General features: G+C 41.5%; 1 protein-coding gene across 1 annotated transcript in view; it reads right to left on the reverse strand.

Annotated features, from left to right (window-relative positions):
• LOC124157874 (cadherin-related tumor suppressor) overlaps nt 1-25,188 on the reverse strand; it is a 571,438-nt gene that overhangs the window by 21,860 nt on the left and 524,390 nt on the right. The window contains exons 7-8 of the mRNA XM_046532937.1: nt 2,852-3,032; nt 336-589 (exon numbers count right to left, since the gene is read on the reverse strand). Coding sequence (XP_046388893.1) covers nt 336-589; nt 2,852-3,032 — 435 coding nt within the window. The remainder of the gene's footprint in view (nt 1-335; nt 590-2,851; nt 3,033-25,188) is intronic.

Genomic DNA, 25,188 nt, shown 5'->3' on the forward strand with positions numbered 1-25,188 from the left:
CTTTCCGATTGGTTATCTAGCTGAAGTTTTTATTATAACTCAGAACCGGACGACAATGCAATATTCTAAAATTTTTATCATGATTTTAACTGTATCTTGCTTATTAATCAGAATTTAAAATTTAATACCGAATTTAGTTCAAAAGATGGCCACCAAAATCCGATGGCAGCGATGCAATCATTTTAAGGAACGAGGATTATAGTCATCACAAAAAATGTGTTTGCATGAAAGTTAATTGAAAAATTGATAGAACAAAAGTTTACCAACAAAAGGTGTATTCTTTTTAGTTCGCCATGAAAACGTTTTCAATAAATTTTTTCCATCGCGTAACTTACCTGGCTGTGTCTTGTCCGGGATGTGCACCGTGTACTTGTCTGCGGAGAACTTGGGCGCGTTGTCGTTCTCGTCGATGACGGCGACGAGCACGGGGAGTTCGGTAGAGCGGGGCTCCGTGGGGCTCGAGTCCTTGGCCACCACCATCAGCCTGTACACGGACTTCTCCTCCCGGTCCAGCGGGACGGCCGTCCGCAACTCGCCCGTATCCTCCTCCACCGTGAACCTCTCCACGTGCTCTCCTGTCAGTGTGAACCTGGAAGAAGGTGGTCATGTCATCATGCAGTCATCGGAAAAGAGAAGAATATTTGGGTTCTCTCGGGTGCATCATTAGCACCACAAACGTACCACTCAATGATCATAATTAAAAAAAATAGAACACATAAAATTTACATTTCATGAATAAACACGAATTGCGCGAGCATTGAACATTGCTTTTATTTACGTTTTCATAATAGGCCATTGAGCTTGAAAAACGACAATACACGGGTAGAGGGGAGCAGGATCGCCGTTCATACACAATCTACCCCTTCTCTGATACCCAAAAGTAATCAGTTAGGATAAAAAAATCAGTGACATGTAGATCCGGACTCTGAAGTGTAACCCCACAATTTCGGAAGACTTTGATTACGCGGCCATTGTGCAGCATCGAAATAAATCCGATGTTTTTTTTAATTGGAGATAGTTCCTATTTCTAACGAAACAGTGCCTTCCAGATTTCAATAGTCTTTCAATTTTTCATTCAAAGGATGTTATTTTGCTTTCATCCAAATAATTTGCCAGCAGTTGATATTTTTAAAGATGACTGAAAAGGTGTTCGCGTTTGATAATCAAGATTTCAATGGCAAGGGAACAAGTATATGCATGACATAGAAATAGGTATATAATTTCTGGGAAATGGAATCTGAATCATAGTTTGGGAATAAAAAACAATTCTTCATTTTATATTCCGCATCCTTCTGAATCGAAAATGTTTCCTATTTTCATTTATCAAAGAGTTTAATGTTCGCTCTCAAAGTCAAAGACAAACGACTAATTATACGTGACTATACGTACTTTAAAACTAGTAACAGGTCGTCGCCCCCTAGACTAGTTAAAAATGAAACATGACCTTGTAAATGATTTGTACTTGATTGAAACAACTCTTTTTGATAGATATCACTTCTTAAAGGATAAGCCCAGCTGATGTCTCAGAGGCGGATTCAGAACAAATTTTAGATGGAGGGCAAGTATGATTTTCCCAATACACCACGTAACTAATGGGCTTGGAGGTTAATGAACATCCCCTTGGTGTGTGCTTATTTGCCACAGGTAGAATATGTTATTCGACCGCCTTCCTAAAAATATCACCGAATTCTATCTATGTCCACATACATTTAAAATCATATCGTATTATAAACTGCTTGACGATTTCATTTTGCCACTAACAAATTATTTCAGTTCATTTCACCATGCCACTTTTGAAAGCCCGCCAAAATCTTTGATAAAGAGAATAATAATATTTATCAAAAGCATAGTAAAAACAAATGATAAAAAAGAGGACATGATGTCTTTAAATTACAGCTAACATGATACTTTCCGATTTAAGAGCAAAAGACTTGCAATAACAGAATATTTTGCAATGTGTAAAGGTGGTTTAAGTTTATTTCCTTTAACTGTTTTTATTGAGAAACATTGGTCCAGTACTAAGCAAGCAGCGAGGGGGCATTCCATGAAATGTGAGGCTTGCGGAAAAAAATGTATTCTTGATAGACAATTTTTATTTTTGAGTCACTATACAAAAATATTGAACATGAAAAACAAAAACATAATAAAGGTGAGAATTGATTTTCACGAAAAATGCTAACTTTGAATTCGTCCCATTGATTGAACAAAGCGTGAATTGAATAACCATCACCGCAAAAATGTGATTGATTCAATCTAGAGTTTAACTGTTCCCTCTTATTATGCTACAGTGAATTTTCGCATAAATATTATTCTCAACATGCGTTTTTGGAAATGCAAATTCTTCAAAGAGATGTTTGGTGAGAGAAAAGTTTTCTATCAGGTGGCAGTAATTATAGTTAACAATTATGCTAATCATCGTGTAAAACAGAGTATGACCAAGATTTAATTGATTCATTAGGGAATTTAAGGAAATAACCAGCTGAGTGACCAGCAGCCTATGGTCAATAATTAATCTGCAAGGGTATTTAAGGTGCAAAAATGTCACATAGAAATTGTCAATACGCATTCCTCTTGGCCATCTAAAGCCAACAAAACCACGCAGAGGAATAAAGAGACACGTCAATTATAGTTATAGAACACCCAGAGGAGATGATTCTGGAGATTCGGATACGAATCTCGGTCAGGAAAATAATTTTCCTCTCTGTCACAATGTAATTAGTATTTATGAAAATTTATATCGATTTTTAAAGAAATAAATTTAATACCGATTTATACATGAATTAATTAGGAAGGGCGTAGGAAAGGCCCCTCCCGCAACAAAGAAAATGCGAAAAACCCCTTGGGCACCCACCTTATTTTGGCATTGAGTCCTGCGTCCCGGTCCATAGCCACGGGCCTCAGCACCACGGTGCCTGGGGCCGAGTTCTCCTTCACGGTGGCCTCATAAGACGTCCTCTCGAACTCGGGAGCGTGGTCGTTGACGTCCTGGACCACGATGCGCACGGTTCCGGAGCCCGTGAGCGGCGGCGTGCCTGTATTTCCCCCAGGGGAGGGAAAAAGAAAGAGAAAGAGAGAGATTGTCAGACGGGCTTACCAGAGCCATCAAACTCACATGCACACACGAACACACTGGAACACACACACAGACACAATGAAACAACAATAGCGGCCTTGCGCGGGACGCCCTTAATACACCTCTCTCTCCCACTCTGACTTTTAAAGCGTGAACCAATTTGCGCCTCGAAAATTGGCGAAATTCCCTCTCCGAGAGCGGGAATCGGAGAGCGAAAAAGGCTTCCCTCGAAGGTGCGGATGAGGGGCCGCGGAGAGAAAGGAAGGGTGGAAGAATAGGCAGAGAAATCTCAGGAGGGAAATGTTGCGGGGCAGATACAAGAAGGGAGGAAGTGGACTCTACACACACACGCACACAGACGCGAACTTGCAGACACGCGTTCACAATGCGTTATTTCGATAAGCCTATGCGGACATCCTCATTTTCCCAGCGTTATTACGGAAACGAAAAAACAGGGAAAGAGCTATCAATCACGCTGAGCTGTCTCCAAGACTCGTCCTCCCGGCTCTTAAACCCTCCCATCCTTATGCGCCGACACCCAGGCACAAGAAACGGCGAGACGGAAAAAAGTCAGTCTCTGTTCGCGCTTCATCTAAGCTAATCCATCCTGGGGCTGGTATGCCGACGATCCAAACTCACCCTCTCCGTTGTCCCATTATTTCAAAGTGCCCAGGAAGAGGTGCGACTACCCCTGAAGACGGACCAACGTCGTGATTGAGGTAGGATTGTGTCCAATGTACTCGAATACAGGTACTCTAGTACCCAGGTGGTTCTCTAGCTCTGGGTTCGAGTGGGTGGAGTGGCTAGAGTGTTACTTTCCTACCTGGTGGGCCCAGAGTCAAATTTGGCTGCAGCACAGTATTTATAACGTGGTCGTTGACGTCCTGGACCTCGATCACGTTGACCATAACAGCTCGAGCGCTCTTTTTAAATGCTTTGCGAAGGGTAATTCAAGTACTTCACTCCGTCCTCCTTTCGCTTTGAGCAATTCATACGCCGGATTTCTCACCCTGCCTTACCCATGGCGTAACTAATCGATTCTGTCGATCGCCTCAACCTACTCCAGTTTCGATTCAAAATATGGAATACCAGTTTGTGATATCCAGAATTATGAAGGGAAACGGGAAAATAAGCAAGAATTTTAAATAAATTTTACATGAATCCTTATTCTTTCCCTTATTCGTGAGAATTCAATTCCACGAAAACAAAAGTTTGAATCGTAATAAATAAGACGAAAACAACCGCTACCGTCGTAGGCAGCCAATCATACCCATCACATGATCTCAGATTTTTCCACTGCGATCTTTGTCCCACGTACCAAGACCCGAAATCGCTCTAGTATATGCTTACTCTGACAGCGCGAGTGCAATCTCAGCGCTCATATAACTCCACTCGAGTACATTTGGCACACTCCTAGATTGAGGCTCTTGCTTTGTTTTCCAATTCTTCGTCCCCCTCTCCATCTTGCACATCGCATCGGTGTGAATTTTATCTCCGCTTCCCTGGTCACACCTCTCCGCCTAACCCAAAGAAGCGGCCTCTCACATTTCCACGCAGAGCTAATTCGGATCGTAAAAAATGCGTCCAAAAAAAGGGTCCTCCACCAAGGACGACCCTTAAAACGAAGGTATTCATCCCCTCCATGTCCACGCTATCTCCGAAATTCGACCGTCACCGTCTCGCCTCAACAGCCGAAAATGTGAAACAGCAAGAAAAACCGTCTTGGGAGTCTCGGAGGATGGACGTAAAAGAAGGTATCCGAGAATTGAAGACGGTTTTTCCTAACCTGTGGTCCAAGAGAGCCTTGAAAGTAGTCGGAAGGACACACAAAAACGTTGCGCTGTAACTAATTAAAACCTATTATAAAGAGAACGATATACTTAATGCACAATGTAATAACTTGCTTTTCACAATGACAAAATGGAGTACATCCACCAATTGAAGTTGATATAGTTCATGTCAACCAATTAATAGTAATGATAAAGTAATGACTTCTGAGAACAGCTGTAGTCACTAGCTGTTTGAATTTTGACATGGACAAAGCGCAATAGAAGGGTTGTAACTAGTAGGGAGTGGTTCGTACATAATTTCATTTCAAGCTGAGAGCTCTGCAGACTTACACGTTTTGGGAACTGCTGATTTGAGCGCATTTTCAGCGCTCCAAAACCCCCACTCAAGTGCATTTGTCACACCCTAGATTGAGTTTCTTGCTGGGGGAAACCTAGCTGAGGTGCTAGGAAACAAGTCCGAATCCGTCTCTCGATTCATCACATTCTTATGCTCAACTGACCATTTCAATAAAATATAATTGCTAATATTTTTAAAATTGTCCAATAATAGTTTAAGATCGAGCTTGTTTTTTTGTTATTATATAGTATTATCATTATTTTTCTCATTTACGGTCAGTGAATGGTCTTAGTCGCCAACGCACCTTTTAAAAAAATACTACTGCCGATGTAAGCGCAATCAGTGCGAGCAGTGGCGCAGCGAGGGGGGGTTTTTGGGGGATAAAACCCCCCCCAGAGCTCAGATTTTAAAAAAAGTTTAATCCATTTAACTTCTTTGGATCAGTATTACTTATAGAATAGTGTAAGGATTAATCAAATATCCCTCAGAGAACCGTAAAACTCGCCATTTTGAACCATTATTCTTGAAGAGGCCCCCTCAACTTCTGCTTACCCTGGTGGGTATGCAATACCCCCACACCCGTAAGTACTAGATGCGCCGAAACCCCCCCCCAGCCTTAATTATCAGCTGCACCCTTGAGTGCGAGAGCATAGAGCGAAAGGGTGACTGATTCCACTCCCCAAACCTACGCCAATGATGTGGCACCTCCGATGGGACCACCGCCTACTTCGCCCTCCGGACCACACATCGCGCAGCGCCTCTCGGCCGAGAGCGGGCGCGGTTTTTATCCGCTCACCGCTCCTCCACTCCCCAATCCCGCTCCTCCGAGGTTCGTGCTCGAATTTTCCGAACGTGGAATGCAGAAAAATTCACCCGTGACAAATGGTGGATATGGACGTATTAAGCGAGGGACGAGGAGGTAGGTACTCGGAGGAATGAAAGCAAAAAGCACTGTGGCGAACCATACGCCGGAGGAGAGTGAGGTGGATTGTCATGAGAGACAGCAACAACATGGAAGACATGATGCAGGGAAAAATTAAAGGGAAAGCTCCGATGAAGAGCAAGAAAAATGTACTTCGGCAAAGTCAAAAAGGATAAAGGGGAAAAACCCACAGGAATGTGAACTAACTAACATAAGAAGGAAAGAAATGGAGGACTCCTGTATGACAATACTAGGTTAGTGGAATAATACGTATAACCTAGGGAATTGCATGAGCTGCTTTTGCACTAGCCTAGGTTCCGCACCTCTTTGGAGCCCTAATGACTTAAAATACCCGGGAATTTTATTTGTAGTTAACGAATATTCATGAATACTGAAAATATGCTTCCTCAACCAGCGGTACTAATGCTATGGGAAACAGTGAGTGAAGAAAATAAAATGCAATGGATCCCACCAAGAATGATAGAAATTAATTCACCGCCGAAAACTTAACGAGCATCAAGAAACAAATAATGTGCAGAAAAAATACTCAGGTGCAGGATATCGCTCAAATTACATTAGCGATTATTGAAAAATTTAATCTCAACAGCAATATAAGGGACAGAAAAGTCAGATCGAAAAGGATACTAAAAAAATAATTTTCTGGTTTTGATGGGGAGGGTATGAATCGATAAATACCACCTAATTAAGAACACACTGCCGAATGCCCATTTGGCGAACAGTTATCCATCGACGGCTATGTTATGTTATCGGAGAATCGCGAGAGACCCTTGAGCCACAAAAAAGACCATAGTGGACAAAGAACAAGGCAGGAGAATTTTCAGGACACAGTTTGCGGTTGAAACGGAACACGATGAGGTCACGCAACGTTTCAAAACTTGCGGTTCACGGACAAATGTTCTTTTGCCCGCCCGGTAGTCAAAGAGATGCCTCCGGTGCAAATAATTTTATCTTTCGTTCCTCAAGAGCAGGTCTTTCGCAAGGTTGAAAATGAAAAAAAAATTAGAAAAAAATGTCGTGTTAAGGATCGTGTCATCTGTTTACATCGATTAACGACCACCGATTTTTAAGACGCAATTGAAGATGGATTTTACCCCTTTTTGAGAATTTAAAATCAAAATTTACATGAGGAAGAAGATTCTTTTTAATATATAACAGCGAATCAAATACTAGGATTTAGTGAGAAATGAAGTGAAAAGTGGAAATCAATATATACGGATATTATCTCGATGATTAAACCTAATATCTCATTGTGCAATGGTGCATGGCTGAATATCTGAGACAAAGCGATTTTTCTCCATCCAACATTTCGATTGCACTCCAAATACTTCACTGAAGGAAGTTCGGATTTTTGCATTCTTTCACGATTTTTTTCCCTCTTTTCTCAGCAACATCGCCATTCTTTAATGTCTAATTTACAAGCTACGTGGAGTATCATCGTCGTTGCTGACCTGGTCTCTGATTCATATACAATGGTTAATTACGTGATTACCCAGTAGTTAATAATGCTAAAATAAAAATTGATTGCATCTCCCAGCGTCACACGATGGAGGATCGTGTCATCGAGAGGGATATGCCGAGAGATGGCGTTACGGTAGCCTGGCGGCAGTTTAACATATTAGGGGGTAATAAATAGATAAAAAACGGCAGCTAAAGGCAGATAATTATTTATAGATAGCGTCAAGGATAGTGTTTTATTTCAAATGTATCACTTGAGTGCGTGGAGGTGTTTTTATATCTCATAGATTTATGGTGATGCGGAAATGGAAGATTTTTATTTCCAAAATACGCATAAATGTTGTGTAACGTCTCAGAATAACCTGCTTGGTCAAACTATGCCTCAGGATTTACCTTTCACTTTCAAAAACCACTAAACCTTCCTCTTCCTATTTGTCGAAAACATCCTTGTTTCACCTTCTCAATATGATGGCTCGGTGGAGATGCTATAGTCACTTACTTGACCGAGTTGACTCTGGCAGTCATCACCCAACACTGGTCAGTCGTCTCACGTCAGTGGTCAGTCACAATTTAGCCGTCGGCGGGAGTCGAAGCGCGGGCGGTATGGCCCGTGCTACCGAAGCGCCTCGCTATCCACCGGTGCCATCACCAACAGCTCCTCTCCTTCCCGAGACTTTGGTAATATCTATACTTTTCGCTATTCTAGACGCACAAATTCATTATTACTTTATGTCTTTTCATTGAATTGATTTAGCAATTGGTATTTTACATGGAAATAAACTTTAGGATAAAAACTCTAAATATTTGTGTGTGATTATTCTCTTCCCGACACTAAGGGCAAGGACTCACTATTAAAATGTGCGACCCGAGACTTAAGACGATGGGCCGGTTCGTTACAGATTGTAATAAAAATACATTTGTATCAAGATGTTACAACTCGTCGCTCTGAGAGATATGATAGTCTGCTATTAGAATTATTATTATAATTATACGAAAAGAGGCAGATGGATCATTGATGGGTAAAGTTTCTCAAAATACTGAGAAAACATTTTAGAATCGGTAAAAACGTAGTGTAATTTCAAAGTAAAATACCGCTCGAAAACGTGAGAAATTTCACACAACCGACTTCTTCTAAAAACCATACCTGTATTTCGAAAAATGAGCTGTGGCGGAAGCCAAAATTTGCAGTGAAACGATGCTTTAGATTCACAAAAATATTGCTTTGGAACAGTCTGAATAAAATAAAAAAATCGACTCTTGTCCGCGGAAAAGGGCATCTCAGACCACTGTGCGACTGGTGAAAATCGGCGAAATCGTAACCAATTGGGTACCGTTAATCCCTCGCAGTCAATCTCCCGTAAAATTCTCGCCGCTATCCCATTGAGATGTGCACCCCAGCCCAGCACTTCCCGCCAGGAGACGGCTAGTGGATGCTCTGATCATCACACGAATCGTACCGCAGCCAAATCAACGACCCCGACGGCTGACAATGCGTGGTTCGTGCATGCACTACTTTGACCGTTTTCCGTGACTATTTTACCCCTTCGCCTACTTCCGTTTGCAACAGCAGTCAATTTCGTACGCCCCCATTCCGTCCAATTACAAATGAAAATTTCTTTTAAAATATGTTCTCCATTTTTGTGATGCCCGGTGATTTTCTTTCGAGAGGCAAGTTTTGTTGGGACAAATAAGGCTATAGGATTCGCGATTCCGTCGCGCCATTCTTCATACTACGCCATGTGATGCTTCTGTTCATGTCGAGAGGTAAAAGTAGCAAAAAGGCTTATTCTTACATATCAGATACAACGGTTGTGGTAACTGATATGCTAGAATAGTTAGTTCTGTTCTCCCTCTTTCAGACTCATATGCGTAAATACCTCTGCAAGCTATTCACGCTCAGAACTACTGTCTCCGTCAGAAGAACCCGAGCAGACTTAAACCTTCTCCACATACCCCAAGCACGTACCAGCCAGTACCGAAATTCCTTCCTGATTATATCATCCAAGTTTTGGAATTCATAACCCCCCACAATAATACTCTCCTCCAAATCGGAATCTTTTATAAGGAAATTGTACGAAAATTTAAAGCAGTAGCACTGTTGTTTTGAATTTTAAGAATCTTTGTGCTGATTAATTTGATTTTTTTACCCTTTGTATTCAATTACTCTTGTTTTATATTATGCACATTTCATAATTATTGTATTAATAGCAGAATTTTATCTTTACTTATGTTTTTTTGCTCTTATGGGATTACCAGAGCATGAATCAAACCATTCATTCATTCATTGTAACCTCGGTATCCACCGCCAGTTTTCATGCAACCTCCTTCCCAAAGACGTAGTGATCCATGGGTCTCATCTTCCAGCCACGCAATTTTTTGGGATACACTGTTTATAGAAACCTCTCTCCTTTGAAAATTATGTTCTGGGTATGGCCTGGCAAGACTATACTTTTAATACTAGTCACAGAGAACAAAATTCATTGAAATTAGAGGTAGACTCCAATCCCTCCGAATAAATCCTCCAAAAAATAAATTCAACAGTATGAGGCGGGATGATATTGAGCATGTAAGGATAATAAGTATGTGAAATAATATAAGCCTATACCGTAGATGGTTACTTCTATAAATTTCTCTAGTGCCACTTGTGTCATCTTTCAATAAGGCACTAGGGAGATCCTGAAAATGACACAAAAGCGTTGAAACTAGTTGTGCTCGTGAAGTAAATAAAAGTGGTGAACTGTTTCATATAATTCTCCTCCGAAAAAATCGACCCCCCAATTTTCTGCATTTATTCCACAAGATTCTTCATGAAATTTGAGTTGAGATGATCTCACGTGATGAAATTCTTATTTGAAGTATGATCCAAACGTAAACGTGACTTTCTCGACCCTTTTGAGGTGAACAACGGAACGAGGGATCTAATTATTACAAGTTTGGCTTCACTTTGTTATAAGTATGGCAACAAAAAGAGGTCAATCTTATATTTTCACGAAACTAACGTGATAGCAGTTAGGAATTTGTCAGATCAAAGCAGCGAAATGACCCCTTCCAATTCAACCCCACCACAAATTGTTCTGTATAAAGGCCTTGCTCTCCCCAACCCCCAAACGTTGGCAACTTATTTTACACACGGCCTCTAAGTGAAATTCACGCGTCCCGTTGGTCATTGCCTTGCCATCTCCGGGTTGATTCGTGCTGTCGGCTGTAGCCTCACACGCATGCGAATCGCAAAATCCGCCTTTCCCAAAAGATCCGATCAATTCGGTCACCCATGCAGCCTGCGTGCCTCCGTAATTTTTGCAACGTGGCCTCGAGGGAGGTGGATTCCTTGATCAATAGATTCGGCCCCCGGGGACGGTTGGATGCTGTATACACATGCCATCACGCAAATTCCTCGCTCGGTCCGGTCAGTTATTTTGGGAGGCAAACGACGACGCGGGTTATCTCGGCCTTAAAGAGCTGGAGGGCAGGCAGGATTTATTGGTGAATGTGGAAAGGGAGGGGGAAAATACGGAGTTGGGATGCTTTGCTTTATCCTTCCCGCACACCCATAAAATATATTTTGGTTACAAAATAAAGCTCCCCTTTTATTAGCTTATTATACTGATTTCAAAATTCTGAGTATCATCAGCAAAAAAATGAAGTAGTAAGCAGCATCATGCTGAAGTTTTTTGGGAGTGAAGTTTTTTTTTTAGCCAAGACAATGAGAATTGATTTCTCATTGAGTTAAGTGATGATCCAGGGAATTTGATTACTCCCTTGAAGTCGATTATGTAAGGATACGAGAGAAAAGGAGTAGAATAATTCATAAAAATGTAATCGTTCTATTGACAATAGGGTCATGCAAATCAATCTTGAACTAAGGTATCACTGAAATTGTTGCGCGGTAAAATTGGAAGGCGATGTCTGACCCTCATAGATAATAGTTAGACCGTCGGTAGAACACACAGGAATAATTACTTCAAAAGAATATCACAAAGCGCTTTGGGTACCAAATAAACAGCGTTAGTGTCTTTAGGGCTATATATAAAGTATTTTTTACCACGATTAGCTAGCATAGGCTTTATCATCAATGCAAAATCTACACCTGTTCTCTCAATTCTATAGTCAAGAGATGCAGACAAGCAAGATACCACTGATTTAACCAGTCACTACTTTTTATAGAATTCAGAATAACTACTGGCAACAGCTGGGAAGTTTTCCTACAATACTGAGCAGATACATCAAGATCAACTACCAGGCAGCGGCCTTCCCTCACGAGGTTACAATATGATCACATTACGACAGGTTGTCGGGTATCCGAGATAACTCTAGTCCAAATCTATTCATAGCTACAGGCCTCAAGTTTATCACCATCCGCTCCAAGGCTTGAGCAAACGTTCATAAAGTCAATTTGAAAACCTGACGGGAAGGCTGGGCTGTGACCGCGGAGCCTCAGGCCCAAAAATTATCTTTTTTGTCAATATATCGACACAACTTCCGAGTTTTTGAGCGGCCTATACTGACGCAGAGCCTAAAATATGGACTCACTTGATTGCTATGCATGTGTGTTCTGTATCTCAAATTATACGGGCTCCCATTTTAACAATCATCCCCCATTAGCCAGTCTCTGAACCTTGCTTTCTCCTGTTCCCGCATAATATTAGTTCGCGGCATCATATGGAGACCGGTGGGATCGAACCCTAAGGCGTCGCCCAGACAGTTGCGTGCGTGAAGGACGGGACTTGACCCTTGAATAAGGGAACGACGCACCCTTTTCAGGAGTGCGGGAAACGGGTAGGGTTGAAATCCTGCAGATAATTTCACGATTGTGGGTCATTCAACGCCAAAGAGAACTTAGAACTTCGAGTTTACTTTCAGTTCAACTTGGTAGAAAAATTTCATTCCGGAAAAGGGAAAAATTAACACAGAAATCCCATTTAAACCATACACATATTTTCTTATCTAAGATCGGACTGTTTCAGAAAGTACATATTTTAGCATGGATTGGGATTGTACCCTGAAAATATCTCCTTGTGCTAGAGTCACAAAACACTCGGTCCTTGCAAAAATTCGCTGATTCATCAATTTGTGTCTCACTAAGGACACCTGTGAAGTTTGTGGTGTAGAACGCGCCGATGAGGTATGACTGCTGTACGAACCAGTGAGGGTACATGAAAATAAGGTCAGGAAGGAAGAAAAAGCGTGAAGTTGACGGTTTAATTTGTGAGGTAGACGTCAAAGTATTACACACGTCCTCAGGGCGTAGGGTCCCTGAGGACACTGAGACTCAGCGCCCTGAGAAAGATGGCACAGTTAGCCATTGAAACGTCGGCTCTGATAGATGAGCTCACCAAGTGGGAGACCTGTGAAGAAGTCATCCACATCTCGAGCCAGGAAAGCAAAGTCCTACACTACTACAAACAGTTGGAGAAACTTCACTGGAGAAAACTGCGGGAATAGCGGCGGAGGACGTACCCTTGAGGTAGATATGAGTGCAGCACACAGGAAAAGCATCGAGGTTACGGGGAGATAAGATCAGGAAGGAAGGAGAAGAGTAAAGGAGAAGGTTTAAGTGGTGTAGGAGATGTGAAAATTCTGTGGGTTGAGGGATGGGTGAAGGAGGGATCGAGCGCTGGGATTGGACGGCGAGGATTGAGGGCCGCTCTCCGTAACTATCTTCCGCGCACAAGGGTTCTCTCAAAACGATGCAGATGACTACCGTTCGCCCGGATAATTTGGTTTCTCGTAATCGCGGCAGGAAATGAGTGTAATTCCACGGGCTCCAAGAGTGAGGGAGAGAGAGAGAGAGGTTAGGGGAGGGAGGGAAGATCACAATAGGGGGAGAGAGGGGAGGGGTAGCGCGGAGGAAAGATAGGATACGCTCGCGCGCTGAAGATGGGACCGTTGATGAAGACGGAGAAGAAGGAGGGAGAGCGCTTCGTCTCTTTCTCGACATGATTCGAGGGCGAAGTTTAGATTTCTGCGAGTGCGGCTGAAGTTAAGTCGGTTGGGCCGTTTGGCTTCCCGTCAATGCCCATTGCAGGTTTCTGAGGAGAACTTGGATCTGGCGGAAACAAAATTGGAAGGAAGTTCATAGAAGAGAAAGGCAACTCTAAATTAAGGAGGTTGGAGCGGAAAACTTCTATACAGGTCATTTTCATGACCTGTACAGAAATTTCAAAATTTCAAAATATTTTTCACAAATTGTACTTCATCCACTGAATGCCACGAAATGTTGGCTACTGTAATAATATACACGGTTTTGATAAAATATTCATCTAATATTCGCCGCATCGTAATAATCATGCTCAAAAAGTGCAGGAACGACACCATGTTACTATTTATTTTCTCATGAATGCTGCAAGTAAAGGCAATTCATGCTAGTAAATTGAAAATGGCGCTAAGGTCTGTGCAAATAGGTGGAAAAAGTTTAATTAAAAAATATAAGGCATATAGTATTAACATTCTGTCCGTTCTACTTTTGCTTTTTATCCTCGATTCATGCCACGAAATAGGAAAACCTTTTTAAAACATCACGCGAAAAGTATTTCTTCATAAATCCAATTATAGGTGCCATTAACGAGGATTGAGAAATACAATATTCATTACAATATTCCCGAACAAATTTCTGCCCTGATGGCTCGAAACTTCGGCATGGAAAACCTGACCCGGTGTACGACCAGAGAAGAATTCCTGCATTATTTTCCTGAACACTTTAACATCCACGAAGATCAACCGAAACACCGCAAACTTTAACTTAACTTAAATAAAAACTTTAACTCATGATCATTTTTAATGAATTAATGCATGTAATCTATCATGTAAAAATCGGTATTTTATCACCTTCGCTTTCTACTGAACTTTACCAAAACACTGCCACACTTTTCCGTATCGCTGATACGCAGGGTAGGTTCACAAAGGGTAAACGGAGAATTTAAGAGAAAGCGTACACAATCAACGGTTTTACCAACTGCCTTTTTAAGAGAGTAGTTCTCAGGTTGGTGTTGCAGCCAGAGTGATGGCTTCCCACGCAGTGAGCCCGTGTTCACATCCTGGGGGTGGTGGAGATATTACACGAACTACCCGATACCTTCTCGTGAGCTTCGTAGAGAGCGCTTCAACTACAGTTCACCGCCGGATGAGAATTTAGGCCCAAGTCTGCAAGGCGCCTTTAGTTGAGAGCAGTCTCCGTACAAAGCCGATTTTCTCACCACTTATCCTTCCCTACCCTTTCCAATGGCGCACGTTGGCAGCCTCCTTCCAATCCTAACGTACCAACTTTTTTTCAGGCAGAACACTGAGGTCACAGAAGACGAAAAAAAAAAGGGCAACGCTTCAAATGCTTGCGTGTTGAGACCGGCCCGTTCTTTTTAGGATTACGGCCACCGCCAAATAGCCGATCGCCAACGTTAAATCATTTAGAACCATCTCCTGCTTTCGATTTGCCTTTTTTCCGCCTCTGAATCGGCGGCAGTGGTTTCTTCGAGATCTCTAGGAGAGATACCGGTCGGAGAAGCATCATTTTTTTCCTCGCCCGCCCTGCATCGCGGTGAAGCAGTTTTGAAGGGGCGCCGAGGGGGGCTAGCCAGGGAAGGCGAGAGAGAAAAAGAAGTCCTTGGCCACTCGGAACGCGGTCGGCAACTTATTTTGGCGCCACAGTAGATCTTTTCCCCTCTTATTCGTAGCCCACCCTAACGACCGTTTATTTATTTCGTGTCTTTTTTTTTTCAAACGCTCCCGACATCTCCTTCGCTCATGAATAACGCATAAGGTGAGGTGTTTGATACATAAAATTTCATTTTTCAACTCAAACTCCGACGGCTCAAAAGAGAGCACAAAAGCACAACTCCGTTTTGGGCTACGCCAAATTGGCGGAGAGCGCATCAGAAATGCAAATTTACACCAAGTAAAATCATCTCATACTAAGGAAACACGTTAATTTCCCGACGACAACATATGAGTCCTTGAGAGAGTTTTGAATGGATTGTGCCAGCATGAAATGATAAAAAATGACTACCTTTTTAGCTACTTAAACCTAAAACAAAATATCCAGTGACTCTTTTCGAAATGAAAACAATGATGCAAATACCCATTACCAGTGGATTAGCCAGGAATTTCTTCGGGGGGGGGGGGGGGGGTTAAAAAAACAGGGTACTAAGTAGAGGGTTTTGAACTAGTTTCAACACTTTAAATAATCGAAAAAACTTCATTTGATACAGAAATATTTTGTAAATTAATGATTTTTCAATATTTCCTTTTATGAAGGAAAATAATTACATTGAAGAACACGTATATTAAGTTTGAAGACGCGTAACAGAGAAATGTAAATGTGTTCAAAATATCGAAATCAACACCGTCCTCGTTATCAGTACAAATGACGAATGCAGTAGGTTGTCATGAAATTCATGCAAGTCATCTACTTTCGATGGATGCTTACGAGTATCTTCTAATGCGATAATTATATGCAATTCACATCGTATGTACCTTAAAATTGAATTTAAATCTCCTCTTGATCTTGAACTTTACCGTCTCCATTAATTCCTATAACTTACTAGATCCTATTCCATGTCGTCAGCTATTCTGGCCACTTTGATCAATGGCCATCCCCCGCCAACTTTAGGCTTCTACTCCTAGCTCCTCCCACGCTGTCCTTACCAGTCCCTCAGAATGAACTCTAAAAAACTAAGACTGCGCGCCCTGAGTCATTTAAAAATTGCAGACGGGATGGCCATTCTACCTCTCATTACGCGTCCGATATAGTAGTGTGTCGTTAATGTGATTAAATAACATCTATCGATTATATCAACTCCTATATCATTATATTTTTTTACTTAGAGGTTTTATGGTCATCTCCCAAACTCACGAAATAAAATGTTTTTTAGAAATACTAAAAAAGCAAATGCGTTCTAATTAGTCTCCATATTCTTATTTGAAAGTTTTCATCGCCACAGCGACATCCCTGCTTGAATTCCCATATTGTAAATACATATCGGTCTTCGCCCAAGAATCCGTTTGCTTTCTACTTTAACCTTCCAACGCTCGGCATAAATTTTTCTGCAAGCGATATCCGGGTAAAATCTTTGATATATTTACATAAAGATGTTGTCTTCCATTGAATAGGTTAAAATTCTTGCCATCGTATTTTCATCAATGAATCGTCGATCTCATGGGTAGGGGGAACGCCTCCGAATGCAGAGAAAGAAGTCAGGGTAGCGAATTATTACGTTATTTGATTTTCCTGTAAAACTCATATTGGTCCACAAAAAATTCGAAATGCATTTCATCAATGCAAGGCCAACGGGTATCACATTTGCATCACACATCACATATGCAATAATTCCACCTCTCATTCCACGTCCGATATTGTCGTGCATCGCTAATGTGGTTAAATAGTATTTATCGAAAAAAGTTACGATCATCGCAACGGTCAAAAGCCGTTGTGCCACGAAGATCTAAATAAAGTTATAGCGTTGCAACGTAGCCACAACTCCGTGTACTGTGCGGTTGGGTGCAGTCATGAATGCGGAAATGCGGTCAAAGGCGGAAGCGAGCTAAAAGAAGACTAGAGCAGAACTGTCGCTGGAGTTAAGAGCGAGCGGATCTTAAGGGTGCACGTGGTTAAAGGGAGAGTTTGCGAAAAAATCTTTCACCCTAAGGCAAATTACTCCGCGAGAATATAGCGAATGTGTCACTCATTCGACAAGGACCTCGAGGAAAAAAACGACGCCAATAGGATGGATCACAAGCACGGGAAAAGTCCAAGTACGCAAAGTACAAAAGCGTCAATATAAGATGGGGGAAAAAGCGAAAGAAAGCCTGGAATAATTGGAATCATTAATATTTAGGTCTTCATTAGAAAATCAGTCACCTCATTGGTAGGATTTAATCCATTAAAAAGTACTATGAACGATAAAATTTGGACGCTGTTTTAAATAAAAGATTCATAACCCATGAAAAAGATAAGAAGGAGCGAATTTTTCGAGAATGTAGTCGAATGCATGCCCGTAACTGAGGAAACTGTGATAAAATCCGGTAAAATACAAGTTACACGGGAATTAAAACATATTTTTCATTCTTTCAAGGTAAGGTAAGAAAAGCACGATAAAACTTTAACATAAATTACACATGAGATTTTTTTCTAATTGAGTTGTTCATCGCCAAGCTTGTAAATTTCATAGGAGTAGTTTTGTCGACTCTCCAAGAAGACTATATCACGTCAATAAGGCAAGGCGTGGGGCAAGGCATGACCATCAGATATGAGGGAATACTTGAATGAATATCTTTTCCAGGTGAGAGGCTAAGGAAGATGTATGCGAATGAGAAAAAGATACGACTCGAGAAATGAATAGTTTTAGGATTTAGACGTAGAAATGGGGACCCACGGAGTCTAAGGTAACATTTCCGGCAGATGTCTCAAAGCCAGCGTGCAGGATGGAATTGTAGAGTTTCAGATTACGAGAATGCCTGCGATGGAGGTTGAGATATCTAGCTGAGAAAGGCGACGGTTAAGGTACAATACTCTTGATGCAACACACCCTTTGTTGACCTTCAATTGCGAAGGGTCAACAGTTTGAGGTAGACCAAGTGCATATAAATACGACGAAATTCTCCAGCCCATAATAGGGAAAGAAACGGATTAAATATCCGCTAAATAACTTAAAATTTCACTGAAATTCTCAACGAAATAAATGACTACTTTATTCTCATATTTAATAATAATTCCATGCATACATTAAAAAATGCCTGAATAGCGCAATTTTTGCTATGAAAGCATTAAATCGTTCTAATAAAAATAAACAGTAAATAACATTTCGATCACTCGGAATTCCGTTTACGATTATTATTTAAATTATTAAGATTGGTATTCACCAACTAATTACCTGAGAATCATAATACTGTAATATCAGGCAGCGCAAGGTGAACGTTACCTTCTTTTTCAGACGCCTTCAAAAGGGTTCCTTTGACTTAGGTCCCAAAGAGCCATTATTGGCCACAATATAGACGGAAATTGGGCACAATTTGATTAAAATACTCACGTAAAAACAGCAGTTTTGTAAAGGTACACAGAGCCATCGATTCAAAACATTTCACTGCCCATGAATCTGTCTATGGAATTGAAAGGCTGGAGAATTTCGAGATAAAATTAATGGAGTTCGTTGAGAAAGTGAAATGAAAAATGGCCCGAGGAAATGTTTTTTTTGCGTCCAATAAGGAGTCATTGGAAAATCGCATGGAATCGTAGGATCCCTACAAGGGCGAGTGCAAATTCATGTCGTCAATCGAAGAGATCGAGGATTCATTGTCAATCCATCAATCGGCCACGAACTGCGCCTTCTTATGAAAGGGACGGGCATGCCGGCTCGCGTCAATCCGTCTTAAACGTTCGCAGGGACTTACAAGGTACAAGCGTACTGCCATACATTTATGTCCAGACGTCTCTGGCGCCGGGAGCTTTTTTTCACCCTCGATCAATCCTCGAACTCCTCCTTTTTGTCAATCCAATCCAATCAGAATTTTAGCCGACAGCAGACTCGTACGATATAGATCCTCCATGCTTGGCAATCCGCGCAGTGGACATTCAACTCTCACCCAGCATACAAGGAAATGGATTGCCACGTCATATCGACGTTCTCGCTTGTATGGAATGAGGAGGAAATATTTCACCGCGGGTAATAGCAATGACTAAGTTTTAGGTAACTTTAGAGTTGGGGATAGCTGAAGTGGCGGGGTCACAATCACACGTAAGTGGAGAGTTGATTAATGCTACTTATGATGATATCAAGGAGGATTTTATGACAAAACGAGGACATCAAAATAACAAAAGTAATGGACCCCGAATTAGAGAGAGTAAATCTAAAAAGAGATGATGTGAGGGCCGAAAAAATCAAATTCTATACGATCGTTTCCAAATCATGAATTTTTAATTGAGCAAAATTGTTAAAATATCTGTAGAAGCCTATTGGCGAGTAAAAACTGATTTCCTTAAATAAACACAATCCCTTTCCTCGATATACCGCGAAAATCTAACTATTAGAAAATTGCTCTGCTCGTTGTAATAAGCGATTTAAAAATAAAATTAAGAAAATTCATTATAAAACTGAAATAATCCCCAAAATTTGGCCTCTGAAAACGAATGATTACATTCACATGATGGGTAACAACTAAAGAAAAACTAAATAATTTGAAAAACTTTTCCGCAAATTTTTTACAATGGATATTTGTAATTTCTGTCTCCCTGTAAAGTTGAATCGAGGAACTTGCAAAAAGTTTTAAAGGAAGAACTAGCTGCATTGTGAAAAAAAGACGCGAGTAAAAATGAATTGGAGTCAAGCTATGAATAAAGTGAAATACAATGTAACGTAACAAGCAAGTTATATAAAGTTGAAGGCGCGCAGGCGCACACCCATTCTAGCGCTGATGATATGCAAATGAGGGAGGATTTTCAAGAGGCTGATTCCGGAGTGAGTGAGAATGTGTAGACATACACACTGCCCACTCACCTCCAACTCCGATCCCTCTCGACTCCCGAAGTGATCATTGGCGAAATTCCAAACCAATTGATTTGATTTCCAGGAATCACGAAATCTCCAGCTATGGCCTCCGGGTTTCTCCAAGAAGGCAGGTCGAGAGGCCGGCGCCAACACAAGAATTATTTTTAAGAAGCTGCCGCGATGGCCGCACCTCTTTTGAATCGCTATTCGACACACCGTGGGCTGTCCAAGCGAAAAATCACTGTTACCCAACCGTCCCAGTTTCTTGTGATTCTCCATACAGTTAGCGATTGACCATTGAGAGTTCATACACATCAAAGCGCAAGTGACAATTTTAGAGTGGAATTTAAGAGGGTTATTTTCAATAAGGCATTACTCAATTTTACGTTAAGAAATATTGGAAAAAAAGTTTCACCGGTCTCGCGTCCCACATGGAGTAAAAAAAAACAAATATAAGATACTTTACTAACGTTTTAAAATTGAAATGTGCATGATAAACATACATGAAAATGGAAAGGGATAAAGGGAAATTTCCTCTCCTTTCGTATTTTCTCACAGATTAAGTAATTAATTACAAGTTCTATTTTCTGAAACTCAATATAGATGACTACCATGGAACAATTTCAATTCGAAACATGTAGATATGACAAACTTTATCTCGTTTGGCTACAAAAAAACAATAGAATTTTCCTCAAATCAACAAAGTAACCGGACAACAACCCCAGGAAAAATAATTACTCATTTTGATCAAATATGAATACTATTATAAAAACTTCCCTCGAAACAGTCATGCATTACAAAAACATTCAGAGATTAAAATGAAATACATTTTTGCAGTCATTTCAATTATATTTTTTAAAATTTTGTATTTATTTTTTATTTTATTAATCAAACTAATGGCAATGTTTTTTATTTATTTATTTTTATTGTTTTGTACTTTAATGATTAATTCGCATCAGCGAATTTATTGATTATTTTCAGCCTTTTTTCTGTTGACAATTTAAAAGCAACTCTTACTTCCCGAAAACTCAAAATACTTGCAGCATATTCAAAAGCCTGGCTTTCCCGATGCTGGATAGTATCCTTCAATGACCTTCTTGGGATAGATCATCACCTGACGGATGTAATGGGGAGGGGGGTACGCGGGAAGTTGTGTGGATTACGAAAATAAGGGGTACTCGGGACGTAGTTGGCACTTGCAGGAGGCTGGGCGGGTCGGAGGATGGAGACGAGAGACAAGGGGGATTTATTCCCCTTGCTCCCCCCCCCCCCCCGCAAAATTCCCCTCGCCGTTATCCCCTCCCACCCACACGACCGACGAAGTCATCATACTTCTACCTCCAGAGCAGAAAGACGATGAGGAGGAGGCAAAGAACCACCTCAAACACATACACACACGCGCGCTCCTCACCCATACCACTCTGTGCCCTTGTCTTTTTTTCCCCCTTACACAAGAGGCAACGTAGCAAAAACCCCCAATGGGTACGTCTGCCTGCATTTCAGACCGGTATGAATAATGGATTGGGCCAAAGATTTCGTATTATTCTCCACAGCTGGTTCGTTTCCAAGGGAAAAGGGAGGGGAAAGGGATGGACTAAGTGGGGGAGAAGAAAGAGGTTGTCGAAAGAGGAATGGATGGAAGGGAGTGAGAAGGAAAGGGTTGGGTGGGTGGTGGGAGGCAGGACGTGGATGGCGTGACGGATTCGAAAGGGTTTCGTCGCGGTGGCGGCCGGAGATGAAAAGAGGCGCACGGCGTGTTCGGCCGCCGCCGCAGCGCCGACCCGACGCTCCGGTCCCCTCGGGTCTCACCGTGCGACGCTAACGCTTAAGGTTGTTAGAGCTTCATAGGCTGAAGTCAAGTGATATACTCGGGCTACCTATTATTTACCAACAAAAATTTAACAAATGAAAACAAAATTGGTAATGAAATGTGAGCGCAATTATGCCCTTTAGCACAATGCAAACGTCAGAAATGATTAAAAAAAAGGTATTTTACAGTAGTCAACTTCACTAGTTTCAACACTGCTTCGAACCTTTGCACACTTAGTTGTGGACGAGACAACTTGACTAAATATTCTCAATCTAAGAGGTAAATCCTAAATAAATATATTTATTTATAAACAAAAGATATGTAAGATGCATGTAAAAGACGGGAAACTAAATATATTTGAGTGATTTAGGCGAAGTCGGTGTAGTGGTTTTCGTTTTGCGATGTAGGTACCATACGATCTTGCCAGTTGCAGGCAGTTTAGCGCAAATATCCTTCTTATTTTATCATGAAGTTATACTTTCCCGCACATATAATTAGATTTGTCACAAAATTTTGCTTATAATCAGTGACGTCTTAGCAACATCTTTTTACAAACCTTTATCTTACTCCATAAGAGTCCATGTGAAATTAGCCTAATTTTACCGTCATTTAATATCTCAAGCACGGAATATGGGAATCCCTTTTTCTTTGGATCATTGAAAGTGCGTCCAAAAAATATGTGACCAAAGTTTCTTTAAATTCTTGTTACTTTTAACGAGGCGCTCTAACTAATATTTGTATTTTTAGAATATTCTTCCATTTCTGAAGGAATTATGATTTCGCTAATAGTGGCTCACGTCGCCCTAAGGATGGCGTTGGGTTCCGTATCCCATTAATTCCGTCCCTATCCCCAGAGGCGTCGTCAGGCTCTCATCGCGGCGTCGCCTCCCTTCCTTTTTCCTCCTTCCTCTGCCCTTTCCCTCCTAAGGTGTGCGAGAGTAAACGTCTCGGACTTAAATCCCGGCCCTAAGGGGTCTAACTCCGTGAGCCCGCCCTGGGTACTCCTTTCCGCTGTGCGACGCTAACGCGCGGCCTGCAGCTAAAAGTCGGAGACCAGGCGTGTAGGTAATGAGGAGGGGGACACGGAGCCTTAACCCATCCCGTGAAAAAATTATATCATAAGTCATAAGTGTGCGTATTCCAGACATCCAGGATATAGGGCAGTTTTAATCATAGAGAATGGCATCAAACCTAAAATAGGCGAGTGCACATGGCGACAAACACGATGAAGTCACAGCATGTCGAGGCTGTGGCTGTTACATCCCATTCTTTTTCTCACCCAACACAATTAATAAACTATAAGAATTCATTCCTACTCTATTAGAGCGTGATAATAACGCTAATTACTTAAGGAATATTAGACTTATTTCCTTGAATCCACCATTGATGGATGCGGAGTTGCAGCAGGTTAGGTTCGGGTCAATGAAGGGGCCATCAATACTGCGAGTGAGGGAGGAGAAATTCGGAAGACAACAAGAGTAGGGGCGGAGGGGGGGGGTGTAAGTAGAAGAAAGAAGGGAAAGGAAGTCCTGAGGTCACGATCTCCACTGCCGCAATTCGTGGAGCAACCGCCGTGAATTGGAAATGAATGCGCCACGGAATCATCTTTCACGTGAACCGCAGGGGGTTGGGAGCACGGGCTGACAGTGGCGAGGACGCCGGTGCAACAAGGGAGGAGGCCTGCTTAAGGTGAAGGGGACTGCAGCCGCGCTCAACAGGGGCGGCCATGCAGACGAGGTGGTCGTCGGGTTACCAGCGACCGCGCCGCCGCCCGCCCTGTAACATGCTACCCTCCACCAGGAAGCGAACTGCGGATAGCTGGGAGGAAGAGAGAGGGGCACTAAGAAAAGTCCACCGCGAGTGTTACTTAAGTATTCTAGCGGTTTATGTAGGTTTACGTTGAACATTTTTTGGAATTACCCCGGCCTGATTACCCTCTCAAACTGGACGTCTCTTTTCAAATCTCAGTAACATCTTCTCACTTACATTCAATCTATGAATCCTATTCTCTTCCATCCTCACAACCACTTACTCAATATTTTTCCCTCCAGATGGAAAATTTAATAATCCTATGCAGCAACGGACGGCAAAGCGTGGATGATTTCTCAGCACACTTCAGATAAAAATGAATGTAAAATATTAAATGCACAGCTTTATGCTTATGTTGCAGATGCCTCTCAGTCGATAATTAAATTATGCGTCCAAGTACCTACTCGAAAAAACCTCCCACGCTACAACAGACCAAAGCATCAGCATGGAAGATAAAAAAACATTATTTCTTTGAAATTCGATTTCAAATGTATCCTGAGAAAGGTGCCATTATACTATAAAAAGTGCCATCAATCAAATTAATGATTTAAAAAATGTTTTTTCCCCGTTTTTTTCTCCGAATGTAGGAAAAATAATTTTTTTTAAGTTAAAACGTTTAGTGTTTTTCAAGGTTCTCATCTAAGTTTTCAGCGAAACTTCCCTAATAAGACTACCTCGGGGAAGAAAGTCGCTACTTACTGTACAGTGTACAATTTCCCATTTTGTAACTTATTCTTACCTATGGTACACTTAAATTTTTCATTACTTTTATTCTAAGGCAAGGATGCATTTAATCTCTAACAACGATATATTTCTCGTTTTAGAGTTGACACCGAGGAAAAAATTACTTAAAATTAACGTTTTCCTAAGGTTTTTAACATGATGTCAAATTAGTTCGTCCGTAAAAATGATGATATCACGTTAAGACCGCAAATATTGGTCATTTCAAGTCGAATGTAAACGGCATTTATGCCTTCAATTTGGAATAAAAAGCTGCGTAATCGGAGAGAAAAATATGTTCCCATTTTATTCACTGATAATTCCACGCATTAATAAGCAAAAAACACAAAATATGCGTTTAAAAGTTCTATAATGTACTCCAGTAGTATTAATTCGGCATTGCACATAGTTTTCACTCCTAAGTAGCGGACCAATCGCAACGATTTTTTTCGAACTCTCCGCCGAGGCCGAGGGGGTGCCTCCTTCAGAATACGTTTCAAGAATGATGGGCAATTACGAGAATGTTTCACCAGGATTAAAGTCTTCATTTATTGTACGATGAGATGATACTGGTGGTGGAGAGAATGGGGAAGATACATGTATACAGAGGGAATGAGAAGTGTTTGATGGTTCGAGGTCGGTGCCGACGAGCATGAGTATGAGGGCTTGGAGAGGCGGGAGGCGCATGAAGGTATGCAGGGTCAACTGGGATTGCATGCACCGGCCGAGGGTTGATGCCAAACTGTTGTTCCTCCTCCTCTCTCCGAACGGCTCTCGA

This window comes from Ischnura elegans, chromosome 4 (genome assembly GCF_921293095.1).
Source record: "Ischnura elegans chromosome 4, ioIscEleg1.1, whole genome shotgun sequence".
Lineage (NCBI taxonomy): Eukaryota > Metazoa > Arthropoda > Insecta > Odonata > Coenagrionidae > Ischnura > Ischnura elegans.